At 38.3% G+C, this 15,642-nt stretch overlaps 1 protein-coding gene across 1 annotated transcript; it reads left to right on the forward strand.

Moving 5' to 3' along the window:
- Positions 1-1,799: 1,799 nt before the first annotated feature.
- Positions 1,800-13,575, forward strand: LOC311302392 (hormonally up-regulated neu tumor-associated kinase; the record flags this gene model as incomplete). The annotated part of the gene is made up of 10 exons (XM_084428211.1): positions 1,800-2,015; positions 3,391-3,683; positions 7,145-7,200; positions 7,641-7,779; positions 7,871-7,998; positions 9,707-9,842; positions 9,960-10,137; positions 10,324-10,407; positions 10,497-10,716; positions 11,717-13,575. The coding sequence occupies 10 exons, from the start codon at positions 1,800-1,802 to the stop codon at positions 12,472-12,474; spliced, it is 2,208 nt and encodes a 735-aa protein (XP_084284337.1). The 3' UTR covers positions 12,475-13,575.
- Positions 13,576-15,642: the final 2,067 nt, after the last annotated feature.

Consider the following 15,642-nt stretch of genomic DNA (forward strand, 5'->3'; position numbering starts at 1 on the left):
CTCTCTTTATTTTCTAGATATGAATGAGAGATATTTACCATGCAGTGTATATATGACCATGTGTGTGTCTGTGTGTGTGTGTGTGTGTGTGTGTGTTTGTACAGTATGGTGGTCTCAGATTCCAGCCCCTTGCTGCTAAGTTCATCCCTCTCCGGTGGATGAATTGAGTGAGCGAATAAGAAATAAAGAAACCTGACCCCAACCACACACTTATCCAACAATGGGCTCTCATTCAAGCACACAGACCCCTACTAACACACTCTGGTCCAAGGCCAAAACCAGATGAGTACTTCACTTTCTAAAATGATTTTATGGTATTAATATCAATGTTGCTGTTACGTCCTCATTGTCATAATAGTATCTCAAATGATAGTCACATTGACAAGGCCTTCATTACAGCATGTCATTTTTAGCCAATGAAATCTGTCCACCTCATTCTAGAAGCTTGTTTATTGGAAGATGTTGCTTTTTAAACTACTGTAATAGCCAAAGATTATTTGGGGGCAATATGAAACTGTGTAATTAGTGGGGTGATATTTCCTTCATAATTTAATTTCTGATTTAGTGGAGGATATTAATCTCAGTTGTTAATACTGAATGTAGAGGTTTACTGAATGTACAAGAAATCTATTACTGGACCTTAGAGAGACAGACACATACAAAAAGAACATTATTGGAGCAATTTATAAAAATTATTTTACAATATTATCTCCAACAAAAATGTATAGTATATAATTATATACAGTACTGTGCAAATTTGTATTACAGTACCCCCCCAGAATACTGTATATTAATATATATATATATATATATATATATATATATATATATATATAATATGTGTGTGTGTGTGTGTGTGTGTATATATATATATATATATATATATATATGTATGTATTTCTAATCTATATGAATATATAGGCTATTCAAACTTATATATTCAAATATATAAATATAAAAACATATTCCTATATACAAATATATTATATTATTCAAACTTGCATGTGTGTGTGTATATATATATGGATATATGGATGTTTGGATTTTTTGGCATTTAGAAAAAAATATATCATATTATGTTATGTTATATTATATTTCACAAACTGACTTAAGTTATACATTACAAAAATACATTTTAAAAAGACATAAAGCTAGCAGAAATATGTAGAAACTAATTAGAAGTAAATAGAAATAACTCAAAGTTTCAATCCCACTTATGCACTTATAATATACATTAAAACTCTGCAATGTTATTTTTGGGAGCTGTGTTTTTCAGGTTGCGTTCCTCTGCGTGCGTGTAGGTGGGGGGTCATTACGGTGTAGTGTGTCCTCTCACTACGCTAGGCTCACAGCATCAACCTGAGACCAGATACAGTTAATTATCTACCAGGCGCACACACACACACACATACACACACAAAGATAAGAGTGCATGAACTAACCAGACTGACAGAAGAACCTTCCGTTGGACCGAAAAGAGACAGTCTAGATGAAAAAAACAGATAAAGAGGGGTAGATCTGAGGCTAGAGACGAGTAAAAGACAGGTACCTGGTCCCAGCACAGGACATGTGATTATGGATCAGTATCAGGACTAAAGAAAAAACACACGAGAGGAGCGAAGAGTGGATATTCTCCTTCTTAACAGGACAGACCAACACCAACATCTAAAGAAGAACCAATGAGACCAGCCTCCATCACTCATGCCCTTCCTCCCTTGCCAACCGGTTTTCCTCCATCCTCCACCTGTCCGCTCGGTGTCACCCTGTGGATCTGCTAGCAGACGGGCATTACTGGCATCATGCCGGCTGCATTGAAGTCATCTCTGGATGGGAGCATGACAGATTCAGGGGAGCTGGAGCAGGCGGCACCTCCCTGTCTTGGAAAAGTGCCCCGCGACCTGCTCCAAAACTTTCCTCACACTAAGCGTGTGGGCAGCTACCTGGTGGGCAAAATGATCAACAAGGGCTCGTTCGCTAAAGTTATGCTGGGGATGCACATCAGCACAGGAGAAAAGGTAACAGGCACACACCCAGTCTCTTACACGCAGACGCCTGTCAATCAAAGGCACAGTGTCACACACTAATGGTGTCAGTCATCAGTGCGCTGAAGGGTTGTCATCCATTTTTCATGCTGTCTCTCTGTCTCAGCTTTCATAGCGACTCCGTCTTTCCTAATCTCTGACACGCACCGCAGTAATAACCCATTCACACAAACACACTCACACTGATAGAATCATTTAATGGCACTTTATGTTTAGTGGGATGACCATGAATTGTGTGTTGGCTAGTGATTTTTATGCATGCTAACTAGTGTGTAGTTTGGTAACATTTTACAGTAAGGTCCCATTAGTTAATGCATTATGTTAGTGAATGTTAGTTACAGTATTTATTAATCTTCGTTAACATTAGTTAATAAAAATACTTTCATTGTTTGTTCATGATAACTCAGGTCCATTAAATTATGATTAATGTTAAAAATTAACATGAACTAAGATTAATAAGTGCTTTAGAAGAATTCATTATTAGTTCACATTAACTAATGTAACCCTACTGTAAGATGTTACCTGTATTTTGTCTGCAGACGTATTAATAGATGGTAATGATATAGTGGTAGATCATCATTGTTTTAGTGATTTAAAATTTTATTTTACAATTTTTGTGTTGTAAAACATTTCACATCTATTTTTCATGTGAATGTAGGTTCACATATACATTTGATCATTTATAAATAAATATATAATATTGCCAGTATATCAGTAATGAGTAAATTTTGGTAATTCGAAAACTTCTGGGTTCATCATGACACAGACAAACAGAGAGAGAGAGAGAGAGTTTTAGCTCAATCTGGCCACCTCTCCTCACTGTGGTGACCTGAGCTTTCACGGGTCAGTAAATGTGGCCTGTGTGCGTGTGAATGTTACCAGCTCTTATTCACATCACTGAGCCCTTCCTGACCACTCTGTTTACCTCAACAGGTTGCTGTGGTGATGCGTAAGCATACATCACCCCAAGCACAATCCTAGAATTTTAGAATGTAAATTATTATCATGGAGTTCCTAAAGAGAGGGACTGTGAGCTATAGTGTACGCCGTGCTATGGACGGTGTCGGGAAACTCACCTAAACCAGTTTTATATACTATAGAAGTTTTCTTTACACAATATTGTCTTGTAGAAAATAAAAATCAAGTGAGATCTCTTGATTTCCCCCCCGCCCCCTCCAGGAATTGAAGGAGAAACAGCTGTGAAGTTAAATTATAGACTTCTTACATACAATTTCTTACAAGATATCTTAAATTCTTCTAAACTGTCCTCTTACATTTTTATTTCTTCTAATCATTTTTACTAGAAAAACCTTAGAAAATGAAGCATAACTGCTCTCTGTTTCTGCAGGTGGCGATCAAGGTGATAGATAAGAAGAAGGCTCGTCAGGATTCGTACGTTTTAAAAAACATGAAGCGTGAACCCCGGATTCACCAGCTGATCCGCCACCCCAACATCGTCTTGCTGCTGGAGACGTTGGAGACGGAGAACTGCTACTACATGGCCATGGAGCTGTGCGGGGGAGGAGACCTCATGGACCGAATCTGTGAACGCAAGCGGCTAGAGGAGAGGGAGGTCCGCAGGTACACCCGCCAGATACTGTCTGCAGTGGAACACCTGCACCGACACGGGATAGTTCACAGGTATTCAGCACACACACACAGATACTGACAGGACATGTTAAATGACAAAATTACACCCACGAAATGAAGTGTAGAGATCATATGGAGTGTTAGGGATAATGGGGTGGAATGAGAAAGAAAAAGAAAGGAAAACGTTGAGAGGGTGTTATGCTGTAGAGCGGATTCTAGTCTATAAAAGCCTAAAATAATGAAGTGCTGTGTCATAGATGAGAGAAGTGTGTGAAAATGGATGAAATCAAAGAGCAAGCGTGTGTGTTTGTCGGTGTGCTTGGTTATAGTCTGAGGATACATTATCAGTAAAAAAAATAAAAAAATTGAAATTTGTGAATTATTTTGATTTTACCCCGTTTCACAGACTCGGCTTAAAGGGTTAGTTCACCCAAAAATGAAAATTCTGTCAGTAATTACTCACCCTCATGTTGTTCCAACCCCGTAAAACTTTCGTTCATCTTCGGAACACAAATTAAGATATTTTTGATTAAATCTGAGAGCTGGCTCACTCCTCCATAGGCTTATGGACACATAAAATGTATTAAAGACATCGTTAATATAGTCCAAGTGACTCCAGTGGCTCAATCTTAAGTTTATAAAGCGACGAGAATACTTTTTGTGCGCAAAAACAAACAAAAATAACGACTTTATTCCACTATTCATTTCATTCTCTCTCTGTGCCTCGAGTTAGTTTACGTAGTGTTTTTGCGCAGCGCGTCTGTGTTGCACGTCACCACGTAGGTTCACTATTGGGCGATGCTGGTCATGTGTGTGATGCGTGATGACGTGCAACACAGACGCGCTACGCAAAAACACTACGTAAACTAACTAGAATAAAATAAATAGTGGAATAAAGTCGTTATTTTTGTTTGTTTTTGCGCACAAAAAGTATTCTCGTCGCTTTATAAACTTAAGATTGAGCCACTGGAGTCACTTGGACTATATTAACGATGTCTTTAATACATTTTATGGGCCAGCAAGTTATAGTGTCCATAAGCCTGTGGAGGAGTGAGCCAGCTCTCAGATTTCATCAAAAATATCTTAATTTGTGTTCCGAAGATGAACGAAGGTCTTACGGGGTTGGAACAACATTAGGGTGAGTAATTACTGACAGAATTTTCATTTTTGGGTGAACTAACCCTTTAAGCCTAGTTCCCAGACTAAAAAGCATGTTTGAGCTGTTTTAACTGAAAGCAACTTGCAGCTGCATATCTTAAAATATTTCAGTGCCATTGTTTTGTCTCAACATGCACACCAGTAATGTTTTTTTCTAAGGCAAGTTTATAACAGCTAAATGGCTTAAATGGACTAAGGCCTAATCCTGGCTTAATCTTAGCCCTGTCTGTGAAACCGGGCTTTAGAGTCTTATATAGTTTTTTGGTTGCACTTAATTTTACAGTACGTGCACTTACGTGTACTTACAGTGTACTTAAATAAGAAAGTACTGGTTAATATAAGGTAACTAACTACATGGTTAAGGTTAGGTTTAGGGGTAGGTTCAGGCTTAGTACTTAGTTATTACCCAGCTATTGTAATAACTATAATAAGTACATAGAATGTACACGGGGAACAGGACTGTAAAATAAAGTGCTACCAATTTAAAAAAAAATAAAAAGTGCGTCTGAAAATAGATGAATGTGTGTGGGTTTAATTAGCTATAGTTTGTGGATACATTTTGGATTTGATCAATTATATTAGATCATTAACACAATAAATGATTAATAATACAAATTATATAAAAAATCTCAGTTCAAAATTGTATTATAAATTTCTATTCCAATATAAAAATGTATAATTATATCTAAAATGATCAAATAAAAATAATAATACATTTGTTGTTTTAGGGGTAGGGTTAGAGTAAAAAAAAACAAAAAAACTAGTCTAAAGTATGTCCTGATTTAAACAAGTAAATGTGTATGTGTATGTGTGCGTGCAGTTCTTTGGTCTGCCAGTGAAGCCTAATTGAGGCAAGAGTGGGAATGTCATTAGCTTCTCATGACATCATCAGCCAGAGCCACTATGGTTAACACATCATTCACTGACTTCCTTACTAATGGAGTCCCAGGATGAAGCTTCATAATGCTGAGGTCTGTGTCACACACAATCCACTCAGTAAAGAGCCTTTTTTAGAGTATGTCAAGGATCAAAGGACGTACATCAACCAACACGCCATACACACACACACACACACTTGACTACCCGCTGCGTTAGTCAACAGATACAGTCCCCATGGTAACGAAATGCATGTGGGTCCGTTCATGTCCATTTCAGTTCAAAAGTTCACCCACTTCAAATGAGATTAATCAGCCCAAAATCAAACTATTTTATCAACTGGCTCCACAAACACTCTCTTTATGATTTTAAGCCTGTCTCTGCTGACCTCTCTGTACACACTAATAATACCCACGAAATGCTCAGTCAAACTGCTTTCCCCTAATACACAGTCAGAGAACATTAATACTGGAAGATTTTCAGAGTAGTCTTTCAGACTTTTCTTTTTTGGACATTTTAGGGACAGTGTCAGTATGTGTGTGTGTGTGTGTAAAGGAACGTTAGGCCGCCCATTGAGCTTTGAGATGTTAGCCATGTCAGTAAAAATGGAGGGAAATGAAAATAGCTTTGAGGGCTGTGATATTTTTATAGGCTTTTCATATAATTTCATATTAAATGTGAGGAGCGTGCGGTCGTCAAAGTGAGTGTGAGTGTTTATTATGAAGTGGAAAGAAAGGGAGAAAGGGAGTAAGATAAAAGGAAAAAGAGAGCGGAGAGTGTAAAAGTAAAACTTGGCAGAATGACCGAACATCCAGGACCACCAAGCTGTGATATCACCAACAATAACTCTCGTATGTCTGTTCTTTAGTACAAATCCCCTTTTAATTTACATTTTTCATTACATTTTGTGTTCTGCTATAGGTTTTTGGCTGGTCATGGAGGGAGTTATGGGGTCCTAAAGTCTGAGACCACTAGTAAAAATGCATCCATTTTGCATTACATTATATTATCATCATAAACTAAAACTATTAAAAATGTAAATAAAGCTGCAATAAAATAAAATATAAATATTAGATGAAAAACTTCAACTTAAAAAAACACTAAAACTAATAAAAATTACAAAAGCAAATAACAATTACTAAACCTTAAAATGAAAATATAAAAAAATTATTAAAATAAAAACTGAAAATATAAAAATAAAAGCTAATTCAATACTATAATAGTACTGTATATAATTAATACTGATGAAATTCATGTTTTTTGCTCAGTTTTCTGAGTGTATTAGCTTGCACAAGAAATAGTGCCAAATCTTACCTTTTTTTTTCCTTGCAACATTGGTAAGTGTTCACAATAGATTTAAATCTGAAAGGGAAAAAAATACCCAGATTTTTAAGTGTGGTATCAGAATTTTGCACCCAGCTATGTAGGAGTTATTTTTAACTAACCTCCTTCATCTCTGAATATTGTTTTTTAACTAGGGACTTGAAGATTGAAAACTTCCTACTGGATGAGCACAACAACATTAAGATAGTTGGTGAGTGTATCTTGCCTCTCGCCTCTTTTACATAGTGTGTATATGTACATAATTTGTTTTGTCAAAGCTTTCTTACTGTAATACATTAATACCTCTAAAAATGACTCATAAATATGGTTGCAGTAGTATACACAAATGCAAGCACACAGGAAGAAATCATTTACAATTAGTCATTTAGCAAAACTTATCACTTACCATTGAGAAATATCATAAGTAAGCATCAACCAATGAATGTCTCATTCATCCTTTTATTCGTGTATTTCATTTTAGGCTTCTGAAATCTGTATGATTTATTCTTGAATGTCTAATTACAAAAACATCTAAGGAAGAAAAAAACAAATAGAAAGTTTAGATTAGTTTATTAAACAGTCTGCTATTCAAACAGTGGACAGTTGTATATTCATGCAAGTCCACTAACATGCGAGTGTGTTTGTGTGTAGACTTTGGTCTGAGTAACACTCTGAAGGCAGACTCTCTCTCTCTGGAGCTTCTGAACACTCAGTGTGGCAGCCCTGCTTACGCTGCTCCTGAACTGCTGGCCCACAGGAAGTACGGCCCTAAAGTGGACGTGTGGTCTGTGTGAGTCTTCTAGAACTGGCAATCACATATAATGCCAGCTGATTTTGGGTGTCTTTTTAATGCGGCTCTGTGTGTTTCTGTTTATGCATAGGGGTGTGAGTATGTTTGCCATGTTGACCGGCACTTTACCGTTTACGGTGGAGCCCTTCAACATCAAGCAACTTCACCTGAAAATGGTGAATGGAGAAATCAGTGTGATACCGTCGGACATAAGCAAAGGTAAAATGTATGGCAGCGGTTATTGCATTTTGCACTGTGTGGAAATAGCAACACAAAGTATGTTCTATGCACTTAATGCATTAAATGCTATTTACACTAATTGAACATTTAAAAAAGCTAGCGCACCATCCACCTCTCCACGCTACTGCTCCTGTTACCAGTGGCATTTCTTTTGTAATTTTGTCTGGCTCAATCAGACAATGGTGGGCGGAGTTAGTGTAAAATGGCCTCTGCCAACAAAACTATGAATTATGGTGGGGACTTTCCATTCACTTTTTTTATTGGCATTTACTATCTTCTACTATTCTCTAACCTGAAACTATTGGCTGGTCCATAAAATGAAGGTGATTTCAGGTTTTACTATCTATGTGTGGAAATCGATCCCCATTATATACACTTCCATTCAAAATGTTTGCGTCAGTAAGAGTTGTTTTTCAAGACATTGATATTTTTATTCAGCAAGGATGCATTAAATTGATCGAAAGTGACTGTAAAGACAATTATAATGTTACAAAAGATTTCTGTTCTTTTGATCTTTCTATTTATCAAATAATACTGTAAAATGCATCACTGTTTCCACAAAAATATTAAGAAGAACAATGCTTTTCAACATAAGAAATGTTTCTTGAGCAGCAAATCAGCATATTAGAATGATTTCTGAAGGATTGTGTGACACTGAAGACTTTTCAGCTTTCAGCTTTGTCATCACAGGATGAATTGCATTTTAAAATATATCAAAATCGATTGTACCCCAAATCTGTGAACGGTACTGTATTTGCACACACACGCATACAATTAAAGATTCATCCCTAAGGAGTTCTTCATCAAGACAGGACACAGAGAGAGAAAGAGAAAAGAGAATGAGAGAAAAGAGAAAAAGTGTTGAGTGCAGTAGTGCATTTCGAAGTGTCCTTCTTCCCAATCAGATTGTGAGATCATCTGATCCGGCACATTAATATTAATCTTCATGAATATTAATAACAGAGTATATTCACCAATCGCAAAAATAGATACACTACAAACATGATGACGCAAAATGTCTGCTAGTGGAACAGAACCCGGCTGGGTTCCCCGATTCCGTTGCAGGTTACATTAGATCATCGTGAGGTAGTTTGTACATTACGTGTGGTGAATTGCCTCCTGTTTCTCTGAACCAGCTCATTGTTTATTAAAAAGAAAAATAGAATCGCTGGGCAGGGAGTTCTTGCCCAGAACAGAACCTTACCACCAATCCAAACTGTATGCTATTTGTCAATCATCTAGTGGTCCTGACAGAAATTACTGTCGTTGAAGTATGGTGGAAATGAATTATGATTGAAGCTTACGGTCATTTTGTGTGCTTTGTTGACATCCTGAGGCTGTCTGTAATGGCACTCTAAGCGAATGAGTAAATGTGATCGTCACTGTCTGCTGACACAAACACTACCCTCACACAACACAAGGCCAGCGCAGTGCCAAACTGGCACTCTGATCTGAAGAGTCCCCCCAGATTGAGAAGCTGGCACAGGGGAGCAAAGTGCTTCTTGAATCTGATCTGCCCTTCTGTAAGAGAAACCTTGAGAAGTTCAGTCTGGGTCGGACACACACACATTCACTCACTCCTCTGACAAATCAGTGTTGAGATCTTCTGTGTAAGGTTAAAACAAAGTTTTGAGACTACTTTAGCAGTGTCAGGATGTCAGTGTCCTCTCTCTTCTTTTCTTTCTAGCGGCTGTACAGTTTGTCTTGTCTCTGCTGGAACCAGACCCAGCAAAAAGGCCAACAATAAAAGCAGCAATGGAGGATAAATGGTTGAATGAGGGTTATGCCAAGAGACCCCTCCATGCTGTAACTCATAAAAACAGGTAACTGCTAAATGAAATCTAATGCTAAAGTTACCCAAAGGAACAGAGATACAACTTGAAAAATCCATTTAACATTTCCTGATACGTGTATATGTGTGTTCTTTGTTGCTTCTTTAGGCTGCGTCCTGAGGATCTAAATTCAGCTGTGCTAAACTACATGACTGAATCTTTAGGTTACGGTCTTTCTGATATCATCCACACTGTCATCAGTAACAAGCCGTCTGCCATCTTAGCTTGCTACCATATACTGCTGAAAAAACTCAACAGGCATCAGAAAGTTGTGAGGACCATGAAGGTAAAAAGATATATCAACCATTTATCAGTTATTGACCATAACATGAGAATACTTATCAGTATTTAAATATTGGCCTAAATACAAGTATATTTATCAGCATTTCTTGACATGTCAAAACTGATGATACTTCCTAGATTGGCATATTAAGTTTTGGATCACAGCTAACATGTCAGTCATTGTCCTCAGAGAGAAGAGAACAGCGAATGGAATCTTCTGAATAAGGGCTTGTCGAGAGGGAGAAGTAATGCGAGTGCTAAGAGTCAGCAACAGGTGATTTGTCCTTCTATATCAAGAATTTCTTCTTGTTTCTTAAATACTCACGGACACACAAAACATTTAACACACTCTTCCTTCTCTAGTCTCCTCAGAGTGAGAGGAGCTCAAGGCAGGCCAGTAAGACCCAGAGCAGCCAATCACAGGACAGAGATGCCCAGACTGGCATGAAAAGACCTGCGGAGATCATTAGACCAAAGCAGCCAAGCCTATTGGACAGAGCAGATTCCCCCACCTCACTGCCTGTGGACACAGCGAATGAGATTGCCATACTTGTGGAGACACACGATGGACTGATTCCTAAAGGTAATGCACGTTTATAGGAACGATCATTTTTATAGAGTGTTGCAGTGATGATCTATTTTTGTAGGTCAACCCGGAAGTTAGCATTTTTTTTACATCGGCTTTATTTTAGATAATTGGATAAAATGAGCTCTGATACCTGCTAAAGTTCACAATGGTTACACATTTTGATCATTAAGATTGTTTTATGAATTTTGAACCCTAAATACAGCTAAAGCTAAAGTTAAAGCGCGTTCACATAAGGATGATAACTATAAAGAAAACGATAAGGATATAGTTCTAAAAATCGTTCTCAATATTAAAGAATAGCAGAGTTCACACCAAAGCTATAACGATAACGGCACGGAAAAACGATACCGCTGGAATCACTTTCAGAATGATTTTATCCAGCTGATGAATGATAAAAACATAGGCAGCCAATCAGAATCCATCCTGCTATAACAAGCTCGAGCATTTAAAGTGACAGACAAGCATGCACTTAGAATAAACTGTTGGTGTGGACGCTAATATACAGTTATCTTTATACTTATAGTTCTTGGAGGGAACGGGGCTTTAGGCTATAAACGAACTACACCACGATCGCATGACTTCAACGTCAAGTTTGACATAGAATATTTTGCAAGAGTGTGAGTGTAAACACGTTGAGGCTGTGGAAGCGAACTAGTGAGTAGATGAGTTTACCTGTTCGGTGTGATGACGTTTAATGGCCCACACAACCTCTGTGGGGGGGGGGGGGGGGGGGGTATTATTGTTGTATTTTATGTCATAGAATAAAACATGAAAATATCTTGAGCTTGTGATAACCAGGCATTTAACTAAAAACCCATTCAAAAACCCATTGACTTTGGGAAAATGGAACCAAAAGTGCTCAGTAATTCTCACTAATTTCTGGGTTTAAAGATTCATTTCTGCAGAACTCTACAATACTATTATCATTTGTTTAATTTTGAAGTTCACATAATGCATATTCAGCTGACCGAAATTGTATATGTGTGTATTTTAGTCTCAACGTTTGGTGAAAAGGAGATGCTTCGCGTCTCACCCCCTAAGTGTTCCTGCAGAGAGGAGAGCGGCACCAAACTCTGTGACTCTGCCCCTTGTGATGCCACTGTAACCATAGACACCTCTAGAGACTCCCAGACAATGAAAACCCCAATCAAACCACATGATCTGAGACCGGCTTACTCTGACAAATATCAGTCTCTGGACTGTGAATATCAGCATGATGACAAGTTAGAGAAGTTACAGACGTTCTACTCAGAGAAAGGGGCTTCTCCCAGAACGGGACATCGCTTTAAGGATCTATTACTGGCCATTGAGGAGAAAACCTACAATGCTCGCCACCTCAGCGCCATGGAAACCACAACACAAACCTCCCCTTTACCGCGACTGCGACACACTGGGACGCTTAAAGAATCCGCACCTAGAAAAGTCACTTGGGTAGGCTTGACGCGGCACACAACGGCTGGCACAGGCTCCTCGTCTTTCTTGGTAAATGGGTCCAAACCGCCACTGTTTCCATCTCAGAGACAACAAGCTCTCGTCATTAAAAACCTGAGACATGGAAAGGAGAAGAGGAACGTGGGAACGGGAGGAGGAGGAGGGACAGGCATCCCCAGTAATACAGCGAAAAGAAACTCAATTCAGTTGCGAACGGCTATACAGCGCCGAGTCACGGACCTCAACCTACCAATGCTTCCGTCTGCTTTACAAAACAAATCTGACAAAAAGACAGAAATACTCAGAATGGATTTTGGGTGACATTTGAGGCTTTCTTAAAAGGAGTACTCTGGGTTTAATACAAATTAAGCTTGCTCGACAGCATTTGTGAATTAATGTTGATTACCACAAAACTATCTCTCATTTTCTTTAAGACAAGACAAGCAAAACTTTAGTTTTTTCATGCACTGGTCAGGTTTGAGATTTTGGGCTTTTTTGCTTTCATAACGTGTCTTATTTCAGACTAGTGGAAAGAAAACATCTAACACACATTTACTGGACATGCTTATTTTATTACACTTCTATTTATTTGCGTCTCTGTACAATACTTGTCTTTAAAGGCTGTTTCCTCTAAATTAGTTTTTTTTCTGGTGCACTGAGCCAGAAATCTCCACTTCACTCTTACATGCTCCAAACTTTCCATTTAGTTCTATCTTAATTCTGAAGGTTTTTTACAGCGGATTTATATAACATTTTATTCCTAAAAACTGATTTATGGAGTGTTTAAAAAAAGAGATATCCAAAATCCCCACAGTATATCGACATCTGGCTATATTGAATCTGGCTTTATCCAGTGTTTCTGTGTTGGAAATGTATGCAAATCAGTGCATATTTAAATAGATAACAACTCATTTCCGTATTTAAACAGTACATTAAGACTGTTTTGTATTACAAGTTTTTCTGAAATGTTATGTGATTAATCAATCAAAAGTATGGTGATTTCTATTCGTTTTTTTTTGTTCTATTAATTCTTACCCTATATTCATTCACTTTCATTGCAAGTACCTCTCTCTCCAATTTATTGTTGTTTTTTTTGTGTGTGGTAACATTATGGCATAATTGCCGACATTGTTATCTGCTTCAAAAAGCAGTCAACATCTCTTCTTCCCATTACCTCCCCTCTTGCCCACCCTAATCCCCTGGTCCCAGGACAATTTGACTACTCTTAATTGTCTGGATGGGATTTGACTGACGCCCATTGTAGGTTTTAAGCTCCTATCACGTTTCTCGCTTTATGAATGAATGCATCTCAATGGCATCACTCAACTATGTCAGTCGGTGCCAAAGGATGAGGATCCATAAGCCAGCTTATTGAAGTATTTTACCGGACGCCTAGAATTCAATGAAGTAGAAAACTATTGTTCAGGAATCTGGAAATGTAATTTTGGTACGTCTTTTTTTAAAACTTGTAACTTGTGTTACAAATAAATTGACAAGATACACAATTCTGGACTGCTTGCATAATTGTAAACATGTAATTAGGCTAATGTTTGAGTATTTGAGGTGTGCCTGGTTGTTAAATGACCAACTGTGTTGTGGCTGCTCCCCAATGGCCAGAAGGGTTTTGAATAATGAACATGTAAAGGAATCTTTCCCTCTTTTCAACTGGTGAGGAGCTCATGAATTATGAACACTTTGTTTTGGTACATGATATGGTGCTGAGGGGGCTTGGCCTTTGTGTGTGCGTGTATAGATATGTGCTGGAGAGAGATTGATCCGAAGTGAGTGTGGCATGTCTGCGCCTCTTCTCAGACTTGTAACCACATAGTTCCCCAACTTGAGGACGACTAAACACCCTGAAATTATATAATCCAACATTTTTCAATTTGATTGCATTAGGTAACAACACATCAAACCAAGTGGCATCTGTAAACAAATGCTGTTCTTTTCTCAGAATTTACTTTTCAAGCCATTTTTACATAAATACTTTAAACCCATTTTGACCTAAAGGGTTTTTTCAGTTTTATTGAAAGGCGGCTGCATTTATTTAAAAACAAAAACATTTTTGCACTTCTATTTTATTATGTAATGCAATGACATTCATTTGAACTGTGCAGGCTTACCTGTCCAAGAGTATATGACCATGTCCAGCAATACATCACCAACCAGTGGCCTGACCTCAAATTCACCAATGACATAATGTCTGGACATTACCAGGGTGCTACCATTACCTCCAAGACAATCCCATCTGTCTCTGCTTTAATTAAACACACCATAGAAGAAGATAACAAATACCACCTGAGTGACTTAACTGGAAAGACGCTACAGGGGTATCTTACTGTGCCCGACAACCTACTGATGAAGAGGCACTTCGCACTGAGTTCCATGGGAATGAATATGTGATAGGCCTACATTTACATTTGCTTTTTGATAGACCACACTATTAGTTGTTTGTATATCCCTGAATAGATTTCTCAAGTTTAACACACTTAGAGCCATACTCTACTGTTTGAGCTACAGGAATGTTAACAATTTATTCAGTGGACTGAGTCAAGGTGACCAGGCACCTGTCAAGCCCAATCTTGCATTAAACAAGCCCAAACTTGCCTAACGCCAAAGATAATGTATAAATCATTAGTCGAATTGAAAAATGATGCACTTGCACAAATGGACGTTCCCTGACTTACTTTTCCAATAGTAGGCCTATGTTTTAATTTTAAACAATTCTGTGAGGGAAAAAATATCTATTTTTTCATTCTGTCAGTATATAATGTAGACTGAAATGCCTCAATGAACGTGTAATTTGCAGGCTATTTAAAACATCAAACTAACTCAAACACTTTTTAATTACAAAACACCGCACAAGTCTGCGATAAAATAGCACGAGAACTTCAACCCCCCACGTGCTTTCTTTGGGAAACTGAAAGGTCGCGCGGTGTTTGAGCCGTTATTAACCTCGAGTTCATCATCACTGATGTAAACGCCGTTAATCCCGGTTTGAATAAAATATGAATGCCGGGGCTTCTGGGTCAAGCAGAAGTGACACCGCTCCGTGCTAATAGTAAGTAACCCAGATAAAACTTAGCAAAACGTACTTCCTGCAAGAAAAAATACAACCATTAGTGCACGAGGCGGGAAAACGGCCACACGTCCCCATGTTCGAAGATGATTTCTGTGTAACGTGAGGTGCGGCCGAGTCCTGACTAGCGTTTCCCAGGAAATAAGGGCAATACACCGGGCCTCTCCGGTTTCTAATGACGTGCATGCATTATTGAGCGCGCACTCCCGGGCAGGACGGCGCGGTCCCACTGGAGGTACCGGGTCAGCCACGCACAAAACGGACCGCGCTCCAGGAACATTACACTGACACTGGCGTTGGTTAATTCATGCAACGTCCGATTAACTGTCAGTTTAAGACCAGGATCATCCCGCGAAAGTGTCCTCCTCACCCTCAAACACTTTGTAACACTTATGTAAATAGGCTACATA

The sequence above is a fragment of the Rutilus rutilus genome (genome assembly GCF_951802725.1).
Source record: "Rutilus rutilus genome assembly, chromosome: 13".
Lineage (NCBI taxonomy): Eukaryota > Metazoa > Chordata > Actinopteri > Cypriniformes > Leuciscidae > Rutilus > Rutilus rutilus.